General features: G+C 44.4%; 1 protein-coding gene across 1 annotated transcript; it reads right to left on the bottom strand.

Moving 5' to 3' along the window:
• Positions 1-10,100: 10,100 nt before the first annotated feature.
• LOC120053525 (proepiregulin-like) lies at positions 10,101-17,899 on the bottom strand. Its single transcript, XM_039000662.1, is given in 5 exon segments — positions 10,101-10,492; positions 10,855-11,001; positions 11,272-11,395; positions 11,496-11,603; positions 17,709-17,899. Coding segments are annotated over 5 exon segments (555 nt in total). The 5' UTR covers positions 17,818-17,899; the 3' UTR covers positions 10,101-10,425.
• Between the last annotated feature and the right edge of the window lie 5,831 nt (positions 17,900-23,730).

Below are 23,730 nucleotides of genomic sequence, written 5' to 3'. Positions count from 1 at the left end.
GTTCCTGCCCTGGCAGCAGCTACTCTTCCTGGGGTTTATTATGGATCCCCATTAGTTCCTGCCAAGGCAGCAGCTGCTCTTCCTGGGGTTTATTATGGATCCCCATTAGTTCCTGCCAAGGCAGCAGCTACTCTTCCTGGGGTTTATTCTGGATCCCCATTAGTTCCTGCCAAGGCAGCAGCTACTCTTCCTGGGGTTTATTATGGATCCCCATTAGTTCCTGCCAAGGCAGCAGCTACTCTTCCTGGGGTTTATTCTGGATCCCCATTAGTTCCTGCCAAGGCAGCAGCTACTCTTCCTGGGGTTTATTATGTATCCCCATTAGTTCCTGTCAAGGCAGCAGCTACTCTTCCTGGGGTTTTTTATGGATCCCCATTAGTTCCTGCCAAGGCAACAGCTACTCTTCCTGGGGTTTATTATGGATTCCCATTAGTTCCTGCCAAGGCAGCAGCTACTCTTCCTGGGGTTTATTCTGGATCCCCATTAGTTCCTGCCAAGGCAGCAGCTACTCTTCCTGGGGTTTATTATGTATCCCCATTAGTTCCTGTCAAGGCAGCAGCTACTCTTCCTGGGGTTTATTATGGATCCCCATTAGTTCCTGCCAAGGCAACAGCTACTCTTCCTGGGGTTTATTATGGATTCCCATTAGTTCCTGCCAAGGCAGCAGCTACTCTTCCTGGGGTTTATTATGGATCCCCATTAGTTCCTGCCAAGGCAGCAGCTGCTCATCCTGGGGTTTATTATGGATCCCCATTAGTTCCTGCCAAGGCAGCTGCTACTCTTCCTGGGGTTTATTATGGATCCCCATTAGTTCCTGCCAAGGCAGCAGCTGCTCTTCCTGGGGTTTATTATAGATCCCCATTAGTTCCTGCCAAGGCAACAGCTACTCTTCCTGGGGTTTATTATGGATCCCCATTAGTTCCTGCCCTGGCAGCAGCTACTCTTCCTGGGGTTTATTATGGATCCCCATTAGTTCCTGCCAAGGCAGCAGCTGCTCATCCTGGGGTTTATTATGGATCCCCATTAGTTCCTGCCAAGGCAGCAGCTACTCTTCCTGGGGTTTATTCTGGATCCCCATTAGTTCCTGCTAAGGCAGCAGCTACTCTTCCTGGGGTTTATTATGGATCCCCATTAGTTCCTGCCAAGGCAGCAGCTACTCTTCCTGGGGTTTATTATGGATCCCCATTAGTTCCTGCCAAGGCAGCAGCTGCTCTTCCTGGGGTTTATTATAGATCCCAATTAGTTCCTGCCAAGGCAGCAGCTACTCTTCCTGGGGTTTATTCTGGATCCCCATTAGTTCCTGCCAAGGCAGCAGCTACTCTTCCTGGGGTTTATTCTGGATCCCCATTAGTTCCTGCCAAGGCAGCAGCTACTCTTCCTTGGGTTTATTATGTATCCCCATTAGTTCCTGTCAAGGCAGCAGCTACTCTTCCTGGGGTTTATTATGGATCCCCATTAGTTCCTGCCAAGGCAACAGCTACTCTTCCTGGGGTTTATTATGGATTCCCATTAGTTCCTGCCAAGGCAGCAGCTACTCTTCCTGGGGTTTATTATGGATCCCCATTAGTTCCTGCCAAGGCAGCAGCTACTCTTCCTGGGGTTTATTCTGGATCCCCATTAGTTCCTGCAAAGGCAGCTGCTACTCTTCCTGGGGTTATTTATGGATCCCCATTAGTTCCTGCCAAGGCAGCTGCTACTCTTCCTGGGGTTTATTATGGATCCCCATTAGTTCCTGCCAAGGCAGCTGCTACTCTTCCTGGGGTTTATTATGGATCCCCATTAGTTCCTGCCAAGGCAGCAGCTGCTCTTCCTGGGGTTTATTATAGATCCCCAGTAGTTCCTGCCAAGGCAACAGCTACTCTTCCTGGGGTTTATTATGGATCCCCATTAGTTCCTGCCCTGGCAGCAGCTACTCTTCCTGGGGTTTATTCTGGATCCCCATTAGTTCCTGCTAAGGCAGCAGCTGCTCTTCCTGGGGTTTATTCTGGATCCCCATTAGTTCCTGCCAAGGCAACAGCTACTCTTCCTGGGGTTTATTCTGGATCCCCATTAGTTCCTGCCAAGGCAGCAGCTACTCTTCCTGGGGTTTATTATGGATCCCCATTAGTTCCTGCCAAGGCAGCAGCTACTCTTCCTGGGGTTTATTATAGATCCCCATTAGTTCCTGCCAAGGCAGCAGCTACTCTTCCTGGGGTTTATTCTGGATCCCCATTAGTTCCTGCCAAGGCAGCAGCTACTCTTCCTGGGGTTTATTATGTATCCCCATTAGTTCCTGTCAAGGCAGCAGCTACTCTTCCTGGGGTTTATTATGGATCCCCATTAGTTCCTGCCAAGGCAACAGCTACTCTTCCTGGGGTTTATTATGGATTCCCATTAGTTCATGCCAAGGCAGCAGCTACTCTTCCTGGGGTTTATTATGGATCCCCATTAGTTCCTGCCAAGGCAGCAGCTACTCTTCCTGGGGTTTATTCTGGATCCCCATTAGTTCCTGCCAAGGCAGCTGCTACTCTTCCTGGGGTTTATTATGGATCCCCATTAGTTCCTGCCAAGGCAGCTGCTACTCTTCCTGGGGTTTATTATGGATCCCCATTAGATCCTGCCAAGGCAGCTGCTACTCTTCCTGGGGTTTATTATGGATCCCCATTAGTTCCTGCCAAGGCAGCAGCTGCTCTTCCTGGGGTTTATTATAGATCCCCATTAGTTCCTGCCAAGGCAACAGCTACTCTTCCTGGGGTTTATTATGGATCCCCATTAGTTCCTGCCCTGGCAGCAGCTACTCTTCCTGGGGTTTATTATGGATCCCCATTAGTTCCTGCCAAGGCAGCAGCTGCTCTTCCTGGGGTTTATTATGGATCCCCATTAGTTCCTGCCAAGGCAGCAGCTACTCTTCCTGGGGTTTATTCTGGATCCCCATTAGTTCCTGCCAAGGCAGCAGCTACTCTTCCTGGGGTTTATTATGGATCCCCATTAGTTCCTGCCAAGGCAGCAGCTACTCTTCCTGGGGTTTATTCTGGATCCCCATTAGTTCCTGCCAAGGCAGCAGCTACTCTTCCTGGGGTTTATTATGTATCCCCATTAGTTCCTGTCAAGGCAGCAGCTACTCTTCCTGGGGTTTTTTATGGATCCCCATTAGTTCCTGCCAAGGCAACAGCTACTCTTCCTGGGGTTTATTATGGATTCCCATTAGTTCCTGCCAAGGCAGCAGCTACTCTTCCTGGGGTTTATTCTGGATCCCCATTAGTTCCTGCCAAGGCAGCAGCTACTCTTCCTGGGGTTTATTATGTATCCCCATTAGTTCCTGTCAAGGCAGCAGCTACTCTTCCTGGGGTTTATTATGGATCCCCATTAGTTCCTGCCAAGGCAACAGCTACTCTTCCTGGGGTTTATTATGGATTCCCATTAGTTCCTGCCAAGGCAGCAGCTACTCTTCCTGGGGTTTATTATGGATCCCCATTAGTTCCTGCCAAGGCAGCAGCTACTCTTCCTGGGGTTTATTCTGGATCCCCATTAGTTCCTGCCAAGGCAGCTGCTACTCTTCCTGGGGTTTATTATGGATCCCCATTAGTTCCTGCCAAGGCAGCTGCTACTCTTCCTGGGGTTTATTATGGATCCCCATTAGTTCCTGCCAAGGCAGCTGCTACTCTTCCTGGGGTTTATTATGGATCCCCATTAGTTCCTGCCAAGGCAGCAGCTGCTCTTCCTGGGGTTTATTATAGATCCCCATTAGTTCCTGCCAAGGCAACAGCTACTCTTCCTGGGGTTTATTATGGATCCCCATTAGTTCCTGCCCTGGCAGCAGCTACTCTTCCTGGGGTTTATTATGGATCCCCATTAGTTCCTGCCAAGGCAGCAGCTGCTCATCCTGGGGTTTATTATGGATCCCCATTAGTTCCTGCCAAGGCAGCAGCTACTCTTCCTGGGGTTTATTCTGGATCCCCATTAGTTCCTGCTAAGGCAGCAGCTACTCTTCCTGGGGTTTATTATGGATCCCCATTAGTTCCTGCCAAGGCAGCAGCTACTCTTCCTGGGGTTTATTATGGATCCCCATTAGTTCCTGCCAAGTCAGCAGCTGCTCTTCCTGGGGTTTATTATAGATCCCAATTAGTTCCTGCCAAGGCAGCAGCTACTCTTCCTGGGGTTTATTATGGATCCCCATTAGTTCCTGCCAAGGCAGCAGCTACTCTTCCTGGGGTTTATTCTGGATCCCCATTAGTTCCTGCCAAGGCAGCAGCTACTCTTCCTTGGGTTTATTATGTATCCCCATTAGTTCCTGTCAAGGCAGCAGCTACTCTTCCTGGGGTTTATTATGGATCCCCATTAGTTCCTGCCAAGGCAACAGCTACTCTTCCTGGGGTTTATTATGGATTCCCATTAGTTCCTGCCAAGGCAGCAGCTACTCTTCCTGGGGTTTATTATGGATCCCCATTAGTTCCTGCCAAGGCAGCAGCTACTCTTCCTGGGGTTTATTCTGGATCCCCATTAGTTCCTGCAAAGGCAGCTGCTACTCTTCCTGGGGTTTATTATGGATCCCCATTAGTTCCTGCCAAGGCAGCTGCTACTCTTCCTGGGGTTTATTATGGATCCCCATTAGTTCCTGCCAAGGCAGCTGCTACTCTTCCTGGGGTTTATTATGGATCCCCATTAGTTCCTGCCAAGGCAGCAGCTGCTCTTCCTGGGGTTTATTATAGATCCCCATTAGTTCCTGCCAAGGCAACAGCTACTCTTCCTGGGGTTTATTATGGATCCCCATTAGTTCCTGCCCTGGCAGCAGCTACTCTTCCTGGGGTTTATTATGGATCCCCATTAGTTCCTGCCAAGGCAGCAGCTGCTCTTCCTGGGGTTTATTCTGGATCCCCATTAGTTCCTGCCAAGGCAACAGCTACTCTTCCTGGGGTTTATTCTGGATCCCCATTAGTTCCTGCCAAGGCAGCAGCTACTCTTCCTGGGGTTTATTATGGATCCCCATTAGTTCCTGCCAAGGCAGCAGCTACTCTTCCTGGGGTTTATTATGGATCCCCATTAGTTCCTGCCAAGGCAGCAGCTACTCTTCCTGGGGTTTATTATGTATCCCCATTAGTTCCTGTCAAGGCAGCAGCTACTCTTCCTGGGGTTTTTTATGGATCCCCATTAGTTCCTGCCAAGGCAACAGCTACTCTTCCTGGGGTTTATTATGGATCCCCATTAGTTCCTGCCAAGGCAGCTGCTACTCTTCCTGGGGTTTATTATGGATCCCCATTAGTTCCTGCCAAGGCAGCTGCTACTCTTCCTGGGGTTTATTATGGATCCCCATTAGTTCCTGCCAAGGCAGCTGCTACTCTTCCTGGGGTTTATTATGGATCCCCATTAGTTCCTGCCAAGGCAGCAGCTACTCTTCCTGGGGTTTATTATGGATCCCCATTAGTTCCTGCCAAGGCAGCAGCTACTCTTCCTGGGGTTTATTATGGATCCCCATTAGTTCCTGCCAAGGCAGCAGCTACTCTTCCTGGGGTTTATTATGGATCCCCATTAGTTCCTGCCAAGGCAGCAGCTACTCTCCTGGGGATTATTATGGATCTCCATTAGTTCCTGCCAAGGCAGCAGCTACTCTTCCTGGGGTTTATTATGGATCCCCATTAGTTCCTGTCAAGGCAGCAGCTACTCTTCCTGGGATCCAAACACACCAAAGCGTCCACATTACATATAAAACAAAAGATAAAACAGTGAACTATGTTTGTACTGAATGAGCTAAAGATAAAACAGTACATCATATAACATCCCTACACCACCACAACATTATCCACAACACAACATGTTCAATACCACCATACAACAATATCACAATGTGTGTGTAAGCATGTATCTTCACAGTCCCCACTGTTCCATAAGGTGTTTTTTTGTCTGTTTTTTAAATCTGATTCTACTGCTTACATCATTTACCTGATGTGGAATAGAGTTCCATGTAGTCATGGCTCTATGTAGTACTGTGCGCCTCCCTTAGTCTGTTCTGGACTTGGGGACTGTGAAGAGACCTCTGGTGGCATGTCTTGTGGGGTATGCATGGGTGTCCGAGCTGTGTGATAGTAGTTTAGACAGACAGCTCGGTGCGTTCAACATGTCAATACCTCTCATAAATACAAGTAGTGATGAAGTCAATCCCTCTTCCACTTTGAGCCATGAGAGATTGACATGCACGTTAGCTCTCCGTGTACTTTTAAGGGCCAGCCGTGCCTCCCTGTTCTGAGCCAGCCGTGCTGCCCTGTTCTGAGCCAGCCGTGCTGCCCTGTTCTGAGCCAGCCCTGTTCTGAGCCAGCCCTGTTCTGAGCCAGCCCTGTTCTGAGCCAGCCGTGCCGCCCTGTTCTGAGCCTGCCCTGTTCTGAGCCAGCCCTGTTCTGAGCCAGCCCTGTTCTGAGCCAGCCCTGTTCTGAGCCAGCCGTGCCGCCCTGTTCTGAGCCTGCCCTGTTCTGAGCCAGTCCTGTTCTGAGCCAGCCCTGTTTTGAGCCAGCCCTGTTCTGAGCCAGCAGTGTCTCCCTGTTCTGAGCCAGCCCTGTTCTGAGCCAGCCCTGTTCTGAGCCAGCCGTGTCTCCCTGTTCTGAGCCAGCCCTGTTCTGAGCCAGCCGTGTCTCCCTGTTCTGAGCCTGCCCTGTTCTGAGCCAGCCGTGCTGCCCTGTTCTGAGCCAGCCGTGCCGCCCTGTTCTGAGCCAGCCGTGCTGCCCTGTTCTGAGCCAGCCGTGCCGCCCTGTTCTGAGCCAGCCCTGTTCTGAGCCAGCCGTGTCTCCCTGTTCTGAGCCTGCCCTGTTCTGAGCCAGCCGTGCTGCCCTGTTCTGAGCCAGCCGTGCTGCCCTGTTCTGAGCCAGCCGTGCTGCCCTGTTCTGAGCCAGCCGTGCCGCCCTGTTCTGAGCCAGCCGTGCCGCCCTGTTCTGAGCCAGCCGTGCCGCCCTGTTCTGAGCCAGCCGTGCTGCCCTGTTCTGAGCCAGCCCTGTTCTGAGCCAGCCCTGTTCTGAGCCAGCCGTGCTGCCCTGTTCTGAGCCAGCCGTGCTGCCCTGTTCTGAGCCAGCCCTGTTCTGAGCCAGCCGTGCTGCCCTGTTCTGAGCCAGCCGTGCTGCCCTGTTCTGAGCCAGCCCTGTTCTGAGCCAGCCGTGCTGCCCTGTTCTGAGCCAGCCGTGCTGCCCTGTTCTGAGCCAGCCCTGTTCTGAGCCAGCCGTGCTGCCCTGTTCTGAGCCAGCCCTGTTCTGAGCCAGCCGTGCTGCCCTGTTCTGAGCCAACTGCAAAAGTCCCTCTTTGTGGCACCTGACCACACTACTGAACAGTAGCACAGGTGCAACAAAACTAGGGCCTGTAGGACCTGCCTTGTTGATAGTGTTGTTAAGGTTTTTACTATCATTCTTTATATCATGTATCTTTGTTTCATAGAATAGTTTATTTTTTATTTAGTTTAATCACATTATTTCTTAATTTGCAGTATGTTTGGCAATCAGTTGGGCTGCCAGACCTTACATTTTACATCATCCCTCTCAACCATACAATTGTTCAATTCCTCATCAATCCAAGGGGATTTACCAGTTTTGGAACCCACTTTCTTGTTGCCAAGCAACATTCAGTGGACTCGTGGTGGGTGTCATTTGGAACTCAAATCTTGTTGCTAAGCAACATTCAGTGGACTCATGGTGGGTGTCATTTGGAACCCACATTCTTGTTGCTAAGCAACATTCAGTGAGTGTCTTTCAGAACCATACCTGAAATTTTATTTTTGGGGGAAAACGTAACAAACCGTTCAAGCTAGATACACCAAAACAACTTTCACATGCTCAGGCTATCCTAAATTCAAATTCTTTACCCTTTAAATCAACTATAACTTATAAAATATGCATACATTAGCATAAAAATGACTCAACAACAGTAACTGTTCAACTGCAAATCCTTTGACTTTAAAAAAAAATCTAACTTTTAGTAATGTGTGTTGAAATCCAGGTTCACCCGTCCAGAGGTATGTACGTGTGTGTGTGTGTGTGTGTGTGTGTGTGAACTAATGATTATGTGAGTTAATGTTCACTCATTAACATGGTGTGTTTTGTCTAACGAGCCATTTAGTACAGGTCATTACCTCTGTACAATGTAATGGGGAGGAAGTGTGTGTGTGTGTGTGTGTGTGTGTGTGTGTGTGTGTGTGTGTGTGTGTGTGTGTGTGTGTGTGTGTGTGTGTGTGTGTGTGTGTGTGTGTGTGTGTGTGTGTGTGTGTGTGTGTGCACACTTGCATGTGCAGTAATCAACCGAATCTCCAAATAAAGCGCTAACCCGTGTCTTAACCGGAGCAACTGAATTACGCCACGGCTTGACGTTGAAGTTATGCCATGTGTTGCCGAATCTTAGCTGTCAGTCAAAAGCTGCAAAAAGGGGAACTAAAATGTAAGTCTATGCATTCGTTCTGTATGGTTAAAGGTTAGGGATAAGGTTCCGCTTAAGTCTATGCATTCGTTCTGTATGGTTAAAGGTTAGGGATAAGGTTCCGCTTAAGTCTATGCATTCGTTCTGTATGGTTAAAGGTTAGGGATAAGGTTCCGCTTAAGTCTATGCATTCGTTCTGTATGGTTAAAGGTTAAGGTTTGGATTAAGGCTTAAAACAACAACAAAAAACACGCAATCTTCTGAACCTGAGTTTGCGGCTTTAAACCCCCCCACCAACCCCATCCACAACGCAAATAGCAAGCCTGTTAGAAGATAACAGGCGCTCACGTTGCCCCTAAAGGACGGCATAGCGTCCACATTTGGGTCCAGGTCCCAACGTGATCTGGTACCTGCAGAATCAGCACATCCTGGCCTAGTCCAAAAGAGAATGGGGAAAGTAGTAGTGGTGACGGTGTGTAGTGACAAGATATAGAACACATCTGACCCTCATATTCTCATAAATATTTCACCCAAGCAAGGTTTTAACGTCTGCCATTTTTTCTTGTGTACATTCCTGTAGTAGTGGAATGTGGAGAATATTTGCTTACTCTGAAGTGTTGAGTTATGATTTCATCACATCAGACTTCTAGGATTTCATAACAGAGCTTCAGTTTTCAGACGGGGGCGGGGGGGTGGGATTCCAACCAGAGTTAAGCACGCGGAAAAAAAACAGTAACAGAGACATACTCTATCTTCTTTCCATTGAACACACGAGTCAATAGTCAAGCTCCAACTACTCCAGGAATGTTCATCTTCTTAGCCCCAACTTCCACAGAAACTCCAGAAATTACACCCGTGATTGGTGCTCTTTGATTCTGGTGAGGCACAAGGCAGTCATCTCTCTCTCCTTGATTCTGGTGAGGCACAAGGCAGTCACCTCTTTCTCCTTGATTCTGGTGAGGCACAAGGCAGTCACCTCTCACTCCTTGATTCTGGTGAGGCACAAGGCAGTCACCTCTCTCTCTCCTTGATTCTGGTGAGGCACAAGGCAGTCACCTCTCTCTCTCCTTGATTCTGGTGAGGCACAAGGCAGTCACCTCTCTCTCCTTGATTCTGGTGAGGCACAAGGCAGTCACCTCTCTCTCCTTGATTCTGGTGAGGCACAAGGCAGTCCGCTCTCTCTCCTTGATCCTGTAGCCATCACTTTCTTCACCATCTTGGCAACATCAATTGGCTCTGCCAGGTACATCAAGCAGCACTCCTACTACAAACTGTGAAGTAGTTGAGTCATGAGCAGTAGGCTTACTAGACACTGTTTAAACTGTGATGTTAGCCATCTTTAGCAATCCCTTAGTGACTGTAGTCCATCCAGTATTCTCATCACCTTCAATCTCATCTTTGCTATTACCATCATATTAAAACTCAGCATCCACTTCCGCCATTCTGTCTAGCTCCGAAAAACAGACATTTTGTATGGATTTTTTAAATTTTTATAAAGGCACCGCTGCTCCCAAAATAAAAACTCCCAAGTCACAGAAGCTAAATATGTGGCTGCATTTGGTTACACTTTAGAGCCCTGGTTGTAGGTGTGTTCGTGTATGTTCAGAGCTAAGGACCAAGGATGAGAGTCAGATGGCCTAAAGACACAACTACAAAGAAAGGACAAGTTTTATTAGAAATGTTATAAATAAGAAAAAAACTAACAAATATTTGTATAATTTAAAATACTGCATATAAAGTTCAATATGGCCAAAAACTGGATCAAACCAAACAGGACAGTAAGCCATTCTAACATGAAGGAGACAGAAATCCATCTTTACAGCCATGCAAAACTTACTCCTGACAAAAATACATTTTCAGTTTGAGACACACAGTAGAAATGCTGGAGCTGTGTTCAGTAGGCACAGCACGGAAGAAAACTGAGTGAAACATTATCCGTTACAAAACGTTTAAAAAAAAAAAAAATCCGTTGCGTGCCCTAATGAACGTAACCCTGGTAAGTAAAAGAACTACAGTATGTTATGTAACATAATGATTGACCTAATGGCCGCTGTCAAACACACATCACGCCATCTGCACCTCCTGGTACGTCTGCTGTTTCTGTTGCGGTGGACATCTATTTCTCTTGTACCTGGAACAGTAGGAGCAGCAATTACATACAGATACAAACAGACACACACACAGATACAAACAGACACACACACAGATACAAACAGACACACACACAGATACAAACAGACACAAGAGGCTGGTGGGAGGAGCTATAGGAGGGTGGGCTCATTGTAATGGCTGGAACGGAATCATTGGGACAGAATCATTGGAACGGAGTCATTGGAACAGAATCATTGGAACAGAATCATTGGAACGGAGTCAAACATGTTCCATATGTTTGATAACGTTCCATTTCAGCCATTACAATGAGCCATCCTCTAGCTCCTCCCACTAGCTTCCTCTGACACAGATGCATGCTCTCTCTCCCCCTCTGTCTCTCACCATCGGCAGAAGAAGTAGAAGGCTCCAGCGATGCCTATAAACAGAAGGCCCCCACATACCACCATCAGGATGACATGCTCTTCTTTCATTGGCTGAAACACCATCTCCAGGTGAGCACACCTGGGCCCGTAGTAACCCCTCTCACACCTGGAGAGAGAAGGACATGAGTCACACACACACACACACACACACACACACACACACACACACACACACACACACACACACACACACACACACACACACACACACACACACACACACACACACACACACACACACACACACACACTCCATCCCATTACAGAGCACCCCGCCACACACACACATTACAGTGCTGTATCACAAAACACACACCAGGTAAACTACACCTTTATGTGTATGTGACAATAAATCCTATATATTTATTTATCTTACTTGCAGTGGTGTTCGTTGAGATCCAGCAGTAGGAGACATTCTCCGTTGAGACAGTAGCTCTCCAGATTGGAGTCACATTTCTGGCTCATCACCTTATCCATGTGAGGACGGGACTGCTCCTGGTCTGGATAAAAACACCAATAACCAAATCAGCCATATATTTAGATAGTTCAGAAAAATAATACTATGTCAGTCAGTGGTACCAGTCCAGGAAGAGGGTCTACCTGCTGTTGTTCCTGTCTCACGGTGGGAGGACCGGGGGCTGGTTGGGGCTGGCTGTGTGGAGGAGAGGACATCTGTAGTATGTACATCAGGCCAGATCAATAACAGACCTGTGTGTCAAAGAGAGAGAGAACAAACAAAATATACCCTTTTAGCAAAGCACTTGTACCCTCCATCCTTCACATCACTCCACGGGCCATGGCACTTGTACCCTTCCATCCTTCACATCACTCCACGGGCCATGGCAGTTGTACCCTCCATCCTTCACATCACTCCACGGGCCATGGCACTTGTACCCTTCCATCCTCCACATCACTCCACGGGCCATGGCACTTGTACCCTTCCATCCTCCACATCACTCCACGGGCCATGGCACTTGTACCCTCCATCCTTCACATCACTCCAAGGGCCATGGCACTTGTACCCTTCCATCCTTCACATCACTCCACGGGCCATGGCACTTGTACCCTCCATCCTTCACATCACCCCACGGGCCATGGCACTTGTACCCTTCCATCCTCCACATCACTCCACGGGCCATGGCACTTGTACCCTTCCATCCTCCACATCACTCCACGGGCCATGGCACTTGTACCCTTCCATCCTCCACATCACTCCACGGGCCATGGCACTTGTACCCTTCCATCCTCCACATCACTCCACGGGCCATGGCACTTGTACCCTCCATCCTTCACATCACTCCACGGGCCATGGCACTTGTACCCTTCATCCTTCACATCACCCCACGGGCCATGGCACTTGTACCCTCCATCCTTCACATCACCCCACGGGCCATGGCACTTGTACCCTCCATCCTTCACGTCACCCCACGGGCCATGGCACTTGTACCCTCCATCCTTCACGTCACCCCACGGGCCATGGCAGTTGTCTGATCTCTACTTGATTGCATGTCATCCTGAAACTCTAACGGATTGAGTTGAATTAAATGTTTTATTTTACCAGGCAGGCCAATTAAAGAACTTATTTACAATGATGGCCTGGCAATAACCGTTACTGTGCCCAGCCTATGTCATTCTATCCACATGACGGAGGAGAACAGTTGATGTTGTGAACGTGCCTGGCACATGGAGCTTGGCATACTGAGCACTGCCAGTCTATGCCAAGCAGACGGGGGTATTGTGTTGCCAAAAAAGGGCCCGGGCGTCAGCATGGATGCCAGTCTATTTCTGCCCTCTTGCCAACTCCTGATGAAATGGTCATGTTTAGCATGACAAGATATCTAAACAGACTGGTACAGTGGCTACCCCGACATGGCTCTGTTTGTCAACGCCACATTCCTGAGACATGGCTTAATGATGCAAGGTTTACGTCTCCATCCCCAAGGCACCAAAAAATGCAGGTTGGCATTTATTGGGATGACTCATGTACTGAAGGCATCTCTGTAGATTGGTCACTAGCTGGCACTGCCACAAAATCAGATTGTAAATCTAACCTTAACCACATTGCCAACCCGAATGCCTAACCCTACATTTCTGATTTCATTCATTTTTACGATATGGTAGGGCGTCCAATCAAAAACGCATTTGATTGGAAACGCATGACATTTTTACGATATGGTAGGGCGTCCAATCAAAAACGCATTTGATTGGAAACGCATGACATTTTTACTATATGGTAGGGCGTCCAATCAAAAACGCATTTGATTGGAAACGCATAATTGGACAAAAATGGGTAAAGACATGTTAATTGTGTATATGCTATATATATTGTTAATAGTGTATATACTATATATATATTGTTAATTGTGTATATACTATATATATATTGTTAATAGTGTATATACTATATATATATTGTTAATTGTGTATATACTATATATATATTGTTAATTGTGTATATACTATATATATTGTTAATTGTGTATATACTCCTGTAAGAAAAATGATTCAAAAATCAGAATCCATTGAACTCGTCATCTTTCTTCTCAAATCCGGAGGACATAAAACAATAGAGTTAAGATAGATTTGGGAGACATGACACGTAGTTCATCAACTACACTGAATAAACAAACATGTAAAGTGTTGGTCCCATGTTTCATGAGCTGAAATAAAAGATCCCAGAAATGTTCCATTACGCACAAAACGTGATTTTCTCTCGAATTTTGTGCACAAATTTGTTTACATCCCTGTTAGTGAGCATCCACCCACCTGACAGGTGTGGCATAATCAAGAAGCTGATTAAACGGCATGATCATTACACAGGTGCACCTTGTGCTGGGGACAATAAAAAGGCCACTAAAATGTGTAGTTTTGTCACACAACACAATGCCACAGATGTCTCAAGTTTTGAGGAAGCGTGCAATTGACATGCTGACTGCAGGAATGTACAGCGGAGATGTTGCCAGAGAATTGAATGTTCATTTCTCTACCATAAGCCTGCAACCTCATTTTAGAGAATTTGGCAATACGTCCAACTGGCCTCACAACCGCAGGCCACGCGTACGGCGTTGTGTGGGCGAACGGTTGATTGATGTCAACGTTGTGAACAGAGTGCCCCATGGTGGTGGTGGGGCTATGGTATGGGGCAGGCATGAGTTACAGACAACGAACACAGTTGCATCTTAGCAATTTTACTGCACAGAGACACCGTGACGAGGTCCATTGTCGTGCCATTCATCCACCACCTCATGATTCAGCATGATAATGCACATCCCCATGTCACAAGGATCTGTACACATTTCCTGGAAGCTGAAAATATCCCAGTTCTTCCATGGCCTGCATACTCACCAGAAATCAACGGTTGGGATGCTCTGGAGCGACAGCCTTTTCCAGTTTGCGCCAATATCCAGCAACTTCGCACAGTCATTGAAGAGGAGTGGGACAACATCCCATAATCAACAGCCTGGTCAACTCTATGCAAAGGAGATGTGTCGCGCTGCATGAGGAAAATGGTGGTCACACCAGATACTGACTGGTTTTCTGATCCATGCCCCTACTTTTTTTTTTAAAGGTATCTGTGACCAACAGATGCATATCTGTATTCTCAGTCATGTGAAATCTATAGATTAGGACCTAATGAATCTATTTAAATTGACTGGTTTCCTTATATGAACTGTAACTCAGTAAAATCTTAGAAATTGTTGCATGTTGCATTTATATTGTTGTTCAGTGTATTACAGAGCTCGGTGCTTATTATGGGATGTATAAGGTTACGAAATCAGACTATGTTGTTAGAGAAAGACCATACTGAACGATTCAGAACATGAAGAATCATATTTGTCTCAGTAAAATGTATTTTATAAACATAAGGAAGTGAAATTTCAACAGCAAAAGCACATTTTTTCCCCCCACCCACTCTGGGCAGTGTGACACCCTAGATCAGGGCTGTCCAACCCCCTTCCTGTAGATCTACCGTTATGTGGGTTTTCAGTCCAACCCTAATTTAACACACCCGATTCTACTAATTAGCTGCTCAACAAAGACCTTAAAACTAACTGAATGAGATCTGCTAAATTTAGAGTTGGACTGAAAACCTACAGAACAATAGATCTCCAGGAAGAGGGTTGGCCAGCCCTGCCCTAGATATACAGTACCAGTCCAAAGTTGGACACACCTACTCTTTCCAGGGTTTCTCTTTATTTTTACTATATTCTACATTGTAGAATAATAGTGAAGACATCAAAACTATGAAATAACACAGATGGAATCATGTAGTAACCAAAAGAAAGTGTTAAACAAATCAAAATAGATTTCATATTTGAGATTCTTCAAATTAGCCACCCTTTGACTTGACAGCTTTGCACACTCTTGGCATTCTCTCAACCAGCTTCATGAGGTAGTCACCTGGAATGCATTTCAATTAACAGGTGTGCCTAGTTAAAAAGTTAATTTGTGGAATTTCTTAACTTCTTAATGCGTTTGAGCCAATCAGTTGTGTTGTGACAAGGTAGGGGTGGTATACAGAAGACAGCCCTATTTGGTAAAAGACCAAGTCCATATTATGGCAAGAACAGATCAAATAAGCAAAGAGAAACAACAGTCCACCATTACTTTAAGACATGAAGGCCAGTCAATGCGGAACATTTCAAGAACTTTGAAAGTTTCTTCAAGTGCAGTCGCAAAAACCATTAAAAAAAAAACATGATGAAACTGGCTCTCATGAGGACCACCACAGGAAAGGAAGACTCAGAGTTACCTCTGCTGTAGAGGATAAGTTCATTAGAATTACCAGCCTCATAAATTGCAGCCAAAATAAATGCTTCAGAGTTTAAGTAACAGACACATCTTAACATCAACTGTTCAGAAGAGACTGGGTGAATCAGGCCTTCATGGTCGAATTGCTGCAAAGAAGCCACTACTAAAGGACACCAATAAGAAGACACTTGCTTGGGCCAAGAAACACGAGCAATGAACATTAGACTGGTGGAAATCTGTCCTTTGTTCTGAGTCCAAATTTTAGATTTTTGGTTCCAACCGCTGTGTCTTTGTGAGACGCAAAGGAGAACGGATGATCTCCGTATGTGTGGTTCCCACCGTGGAGGAGGAGGTGTGATGGTGCTTTGCTGGTGACACAGTCTGTGATTTATTTAGAATTCAAGGCACACTTAACCAGCATGGCTACCACAGCATTCTGCAGTGATATGCCTTCCCATCTGGCTTGCGCTTAGTGGGACTATCATTGGTTTTTCAACAGGACAATGACCCAACACACCTCCAGGCTGTGTAAGGGCTATTTGACCAAGAAGGAGAGTGATGGAGTACTGCATCAGATGACCTGGCCTCCACAATCACCCGACCTCAACCCAATTGAGATGGTTTTGGATGAGTTGGACCACAGAGTGAAGGAAAAGCAGCCAACACAGTGCTCAGCATGTGGGAACTCCTTCAAGACTGTTGGAAAAGCATTCCAGGTTAAGCTGGTTGAGAGAATGCCAAGAGTGTGCAAAGTTGTCATCAAGGCAAAGAAGAATCTAAAATATATTTTGATTTGTTTTTACAGTACTACATGATTCCATAGTTTTGATGTCTTCACTATTATTCTACAATGTAGAAAATAGTAAAAATAAAGAAAAACCCTTGAATGACTAGGTGTGTCCAAACATTTGACTGGTACTGTAGACAATTTTGACTTTGCAGCTGGCCCATCTAGCGGAAAATGCTCAGTTCTGCCTCAAGGGCAAGACTCATGACTATAAACGTCAGCCTGCAACAAGAATAGAATATGCCTTCGTCAGACAGCCAGATAGACAATGAGAAAGTATTGTAACCAGGTAACAAAATACAGTACCACAGTAGCCGAAACAATCGACAGGTAAATATTTCTCTGCTCTCCCTGTGACCATGGCAGCCAACATATTTTTCAAACAGCTGAGTTGATGAGGCCAATAAAAACAGAGGCATTATGATAATACCCACTTGTCACACAATGGTTTAATCAACGTTGTTTCCACGTCATATAAATGAAAATACGGTTGAACCAACGTGGGATAGACATTGATTTGACGTCGGTGCCCAGTGGGTAGGTTGTTATGAGCAGAGAACACCGGAAGAAATATAAAATATAAATATAAAATTATTGCAATGTTTGTTTGTGTAAATTAATCCCATAAGGGATGTGTTGCCAACTGGTGATTTGACAAGAACATTACATTACATTTCATTCATTCATAATGTCAGGTAGAAATAGTCATCAGAAGTCACATTGGGTTAAAAGGAATGAGCATGTTTAATGTAATAGTCTGGATGCACAAGCCTTCTTGTATGTATCATTTATGCAGCCAGTCCATCCCCATAGTTCCATTTGAGACAGGAATGTCTCAGAGAAGCCCTAGGTATGAGGAAGCACAATCACTATACAGTACACCATGCCCTGAGACGTGATGTAGTCCCCTATGGCGTCTAGGAGTCTATACAGCCATGTCGCAAAGCAATGTATTAGCATACATCACATTCTTACAGGATTAGAGTATTAGGCTATTTAACTTTTCACACCTTAAAAAAAAAATGGACGATGTCAATTGACGCTGTGAATATTTCTCTATATCTATCCTTTTCTAAAAACAAGTCATTTAAACAGTGCGTCGCCAGTGGGACATGCAATCCCATAGGCTGAAGCAATTTGTTTTCTGACGCGCGTAATGGCTAAATTTCGCGCCTCTCCAAATTACATAGTACTTTTACACAGTTGCTTATACTTGTCCATTTATCTAAGACTAAATGTGACTTTTAAAAATGAAACTGATGCCATTAACTCACCGAGAAATGAGAGCAGGATGGACGATTGTGGGTTCCTCATTGCTCTTTAGCGGACGGAGATGGAGAGAGACCGCAGTAAGAGAGGATGGGCCGCTTTTAAGTGGGTCATGCAGGAAACCCTATCTGCGGGTTGACAGGTATGCACCTATCGTGGTGGACTACAGGCATTTCCGACCTGTCAAATAGATGTATTACCGTGAAGGTTGTCTCGTATTAGCCTACGGGCTCAAAACCAGACTAGCAACCACATTAGGCCTTTGCTCTTCCAGATGAAAAGACACGGTAAACAATCAGGTTTGGTTTAATACAGGGTGTGGACAGCCATTATGTACAACCTGCTTTGCTTTTATTCATAAACCTTTTACAAAAGGTTTTATTGGCCTAGACCTCCACGGAGCATCATTTACGGTAAAGAGGGCACTAAAACTAAGATCAAACGCTCTAAATGCCAAACCTGCCATTCAAAGGTCCTTTTAATTTACAAAGAACTGTCAAATACGGATTATTGTGGTATGTTGATTACAAGGTTTGGTCTGGGAATCAGGTGTTACGATAGAAGATGTAGAATCTTTATTGTCCATTTGGGTGAGATCATAGGCTTAATAAATCCACCTAAAGTCGACTGTCATCTTGAATAGTTCCCTGTGTGTTTATGCTAGAGATTATTAACCCTTTGTTGAACTGGCTGCCATTCAATCTCCTCTATCAGCCGTTATAAAGTTTGCACCTTTTCCATAACATGGGGCTTGTGAAAGCATACTTTTTTCTACACGTGAGAGGATCCGGACAAGCAAACGTCTGTAAAACCGTGTGAGCTACAAACGTATATTTCCCCAATATCGAAAGGGGAGACTCACAAGCGCGACAGTCGGTTGTTTGGCTCTATGACATCCATACGATTTATGGCAGTCGTCTGAACGCTTTGTAGCAGAAATCCTGATTTAGAAGAGGTCTTTTCACAAAAATCGACTGCCCAGATCAAACCTTGGGAGCTACAAACTAATATGTCACCCATAGCAAAAGGGAATACGAACGTGACGGTGTTCGTTGATCTGCTCTACACGGCAAGTCATCTGAATGTAACTTAGGACCCGGATGTACAAATTGCAAACAGTCTGAATAGGGGGTAAAATGAGCCAAAAACAACGTGACAAAACATGGGTCTTTTCCCCCCCCTGAGTTTTCTTGTATATCTCAGATAAGGGACAGACACTTCAAAATCTTGTTCCTTATGATTTATGTATTTGACTGTCTGTTTTGCCTTTTCTGAATGTGTTATTCAATGTGTTTCTATGGGCTATAGCAGTAAAGGCCAAATACCCCCCCCCCATATATTTTTTTTAGACCCATATGGAGACTAAAATTCTAAATGCTAAATCATATATTTAATGACCATCTTAAAACAGTGACATATGTTAGCTTAGTAGTTATTGTTATCTAAGGGCTTAGACCTACAGGGGTTTTAAAGTATTTGATTGAAATCTCTATAGCCTACTGTTTAACATCCAACTGCCCCAAAGCCTTTGATTTTGGATGAGTCCCAAATGGCAGTGTGTGTGTGAGAGACATTGTAAGCTAGCCTAATTCATGAACTGTGTACCCTCCAATATGTACCCTTCATTTTTCACTTAGTTTGCGACCAGAATAATACGGCATAAAAATATATCGTATTGATGTCTTTTCAACCAGGTTTTGCACACTGAGACTGATTCTTTGGCCGTCCCAAAGAACCAGAGAACCCTTTTTGGTTCCAGGTAGAACCCTTTTGAGATCCATGTGTAACCCTCTGTGGAAAGGGGTCTACATGGAACCAAAAAGGGTTCTACATGGAACCAAAAAGGGTTCTACTTGGAACAAAAAGGGTTCTACTTGGAACCAAAAAGGGTTCTACATGGAACCAAAGTGGATTCTTCAAAGGGTTCTCCTATTTGGACAGCCAATTAACCTTTTTAGGTTCTAGATACTGTAGCACCTTTTTTTCTGAGAGTGTAAGATTAGGCAGTCATGGGAGGTTGAATAGCATGTCTCCAGGGGAATCCAGTCTCAGTGAGACCAGATGCAGAGAAAAAACATTAATGATCATCAGCATGGCTAGTACAAACCTAGCTCTTACAAAGCTGGCTATTAGGAATCAATACACATTGAAGATAAGAGTATCGAACAGAACACAAAAACAAACATTCAAGGATCCCTGATGAATCAAACATTTCACATCCATATTGGGGGTGTACACGTTTCAAGAATTAGGCTTGCTTACAATGTCTCACACACACACACACACAATCTCTCTCTCTCATACACACATTTACTGTCATTCACTAAACAGATATCAAAATGTCACAACGTTAGCTGGCTAGCTACAACCAATGGCTACAACAGGTCAAAATTAAAACTTACCATGTCCATGGAGGATTAGCTAGAGCGATAATGTTAGCTAGCTAAAATTAGTCCGTTAGCTAGCTAGCAAATATTTTCTTGATGTTCTTCTCCCCAACAAACCACCACACTACTTATAGAAAACAAGAATGCAGGAAAACAGAGGCTACCACTTAGCAGTCAAATCTTTTACAAGTTTTCTGTTAACACGTCCTTTTAAGGGGTCCTTCTTACAGTGTAATTACACATGTAATTACACATTTACTGTCATTCACTAAACAGATATCAAAATGTCACAACGTTAGCTGGCTAGCTACAACCAATGGCTACAACAGGTCAAAATTAAAACTTACCATGTCCATGGAGGATTAGCTAGAGCGATAATGTTAGCTATGTTAGCTAATTACACATGTAATTACACTGTAACAAGTATTATAGTTACAATATGTAACTGGTAGTAATTGTGGTCTGTAATTACAGAAGTCTAACAATGAATGCTTGTTACCATGCTTGTTACAAAGGGGCAGATTTCCACTAAATTCACCAACTTATTTGTTTTCGCTTCTTCTCAACTGCATTCAATGGATTTTAGAACTGTGAAAAAGGTTTGGATCCCTTGTGGGTGCGTGGGTTGTTCTGTGGTTTCGGGCTGTAAACTCTTCCTAAGGCACACGGACATTCCAGTCTCTCACGTTAGAGAACAGAAGGGAGTTGGGCTGCTGCTTTGTAATTTACGATGGGCGTGAGGTCATAAACCCCCCCCCCCCCCCCCCCCCCCCATCAATCCCTCTATACCTCTCCCCCTCTCTGTAGAACTGTGATCCACTATAACCTGTCACGACAAGGAATAAGACGCTATTTCAAAGCATGTCATGTTTGCCTAAGTACATCCAAGTGGGGACAATAAACACACTAGTACTCAATAGAGTACATGTAATATTTGCACAAGTACAATGAAATTACTAGTTGTTACACAGGATGTATCTAGTTCAAATGAAGTGTGTCTTGAGGGGTGAAGTTACTTTGTAATTATAGTGTACCTACAAAGTACGTTACAGATCCTGACAGTATAATCGTCAGCTTCTGAAAATGCCATCGACATCGTTTTTCAGAGTAGTCCAATTTGGTTGAAAACCGTGGACATAGCAACCCTGCTTGCCCTCCTGAACATTGCTTCTTTCTTTCTTTCTTTTAATTTTTTAAAACTTTGACAAAGGGAGTCCACTCTAAATATTTTAGTTTTGAGAAAAGAAAAGTGTATTGAGTGGTCAAATGGTTCATTGATGAGAACTTCTTCAGAATGTTCCATCTCGCTCCAAACTCTCCCCCTGCCAGCCACTGAGTTTCCTGTCCCGACCATATTTGGCGGGGACAGGAAACTCCAACCAGATGCGTGACATTTATGCTTCCGGTGAAACATCTGGGTCATTTGTTCTACGGTGCATTCGGAAAGTATTCAAACCCCGTTCACTTTTTTACATTACAGACTTATTCTGAAATGGATTAAATGTTGTAATTTTTCTCATCAGTCTACACACAATACAAAATAATGACAAAGCGAAAAACAGGTATTTAGACTTTTTTTTTTGCAAATGCCTTCAAAATTAAACTCCCTCTGATGGGAAAATGTGCATCTGTTTTTTTTTAATGCAGATTTTAGAATATTTGCATGAAAATATGTTGCCACGTTTATGGAAACTTAGCTATAGCCACCCTAAAGACTCTGGCAAGTGTGCTAGTCCAGTGTCACTTTGATTATACCTTCACATCATGATTCACCAGCAGCCCCAAACATCTAAAGAATAAGCTACCAGCCAAAACAAGCTGGTAAGAATTGTACTTAAACTCCCCCCTCACACCCATCTGGAGGTCGAGCATTTTAAGCAGCTAGGCTGGCTATCTGTGGAAAAAAATACATCTTGGTCTGGTCCACAGAACTAGCATGGACTCAGCCCACAGATACCTATCCAACTTTTTTTTTACATTTCTTACCAGAGCCAGAGACTCTAATATTCACTTTTTTTTTTTTATTATTAAAAAAAAAAATATGTGTCTATCTGGTAAGAACAGATGTGTATATACTGTATACCGGCGCTGTTGAGTGGAACAAACTACCACAGAAACTCCAAGCCATACCAACCATAACCACTTTTAAAAATAATGTAAAAAGCTGGCTAATGTGTGAACAGTAGAAATTGATTTTGTCCATCTCTGTAATGTGTCTCTGTCTCTGTAATGTGTCTGTCTCTGTAATGTGTCTGTCTCTGTAATGTGTCTGTATCTCTGTAATGTGTCTCTGTCTCTGTAATGTGTCTCTGTCTCTGTAATGTGTCTCTGTCTCTGTAATGTGTCTGTCTCTGTAATGTGTCTCTGTAATGTGTCTGTCTCTGTAATGTGTCTGTATCTCTGTAATGTGTCTCTGTCTCTGTAATGTGTCTGTCTCTGTAATGTGTCTGTCTCTGTAATGTGTCTCTGTCTCTGTAATGTGTCTGTCTCTGTAATGTGTCTCTGTCTCTGTAATGTGTCTGTCTCTGTAATGTGTCTGTCTCTGTAATGTGTCTCTGTCTCTGTAATGTGTCTCTGTCTCTGTAATGTGTCTCTGTCTCTGTAATGTGTCCGTCTCTGTAATGTGTCTGTATCTCTGTAATGTGTGTCTGTCTCTGTAATGTGTCTCTGTCTCTGTAATGTGTCTCTGTCTCTGTAATGTGTATGTATGTCATTGTATATGTATTTATGTCAACAATGGAAATATGTCCACAACTTTATCATGCGATCCCAGTCACTTGAAAAAAGTATTTGTTGTGTGTGTGTGCATTTATTTTTTTTACTGACAAATACAATTAATCAGTCAATCCAAACTGTACAGTAGCCATTTTATTTTATTTTATTAGGATCTCTTTTCGTCCCCATTTGGACTAATCTTCCAAGAGTCCTTAAACATTCAAATACAATTTATAATACGAACACATTTCCACATATAACACACTGTTACAAACATTCATAATATACTAACATAATGACCCAATAAATACTCAATCTAAAAAAAATATTGATTCTTCATCTACTATAGTCCCACAACATTTTTATGTATTATATTTAAATCGTTTTAAAATAATGTTGAAATGTATATATTGAAAGGTCTGGTTTGCTCAGTTAATTTATTCCATTTCTTTATTGCTCTAAATCGAAATGTTATTTTGCCTATTTCTCTTTTCTGTCTGGACAACGCATAGATGGTGGACAATCTATTCCTAGTATTTACGGAATGTCTGTCTCTTACCAACTGAATACCGTTGTGAATAGAACTTGGCCGTTTTAAATTATGTATATTATGAAATAAAATAAGCATGTTTTTTTTCTCCAATTATCTTGTCGATTGATGACCAACCAAGAACACTGCGCATGACTACAACAGAAGAACCACATCTCTACCTTAAAACAATCCTTGCTGCTTTGTTCTGTGCATTCTGCCATTTTATGAATGGAAAGAGACACCTGTTACAAAAACACCAACAAGTTGAATGACATTCTGAGATTGTCAAGCCTTTGATCCTGTGTAAGCCTACAAGGTAGGGAGGGATGTATTTTCTGTTTGTCAAGATTTACATCGTTTTCAATACCACCATAGACTTGGGTACTGAAGCGC

The sequence above is a fragment of the Salvelinus namaycush genome, chromosome 1 (genome assembly GCF_016432855.1).
Source record: "Salvelinus namaycush isolate Seneca chromosome 1, SaNama_1.0, whole genome shotgun sequence".
NCBI classification, from domain to species: Eukaryota; Metazoa; Chordata; class Actinopteri; order Salmoniformes; family Salmonidae; genus Salvelinus; species Salvelinus namaycush.
The sequence above is the reverse complement of the archived record's forward strand: the minus strand, read 5'-3'. Positions and strand labels throughout refer to the sequence as shown.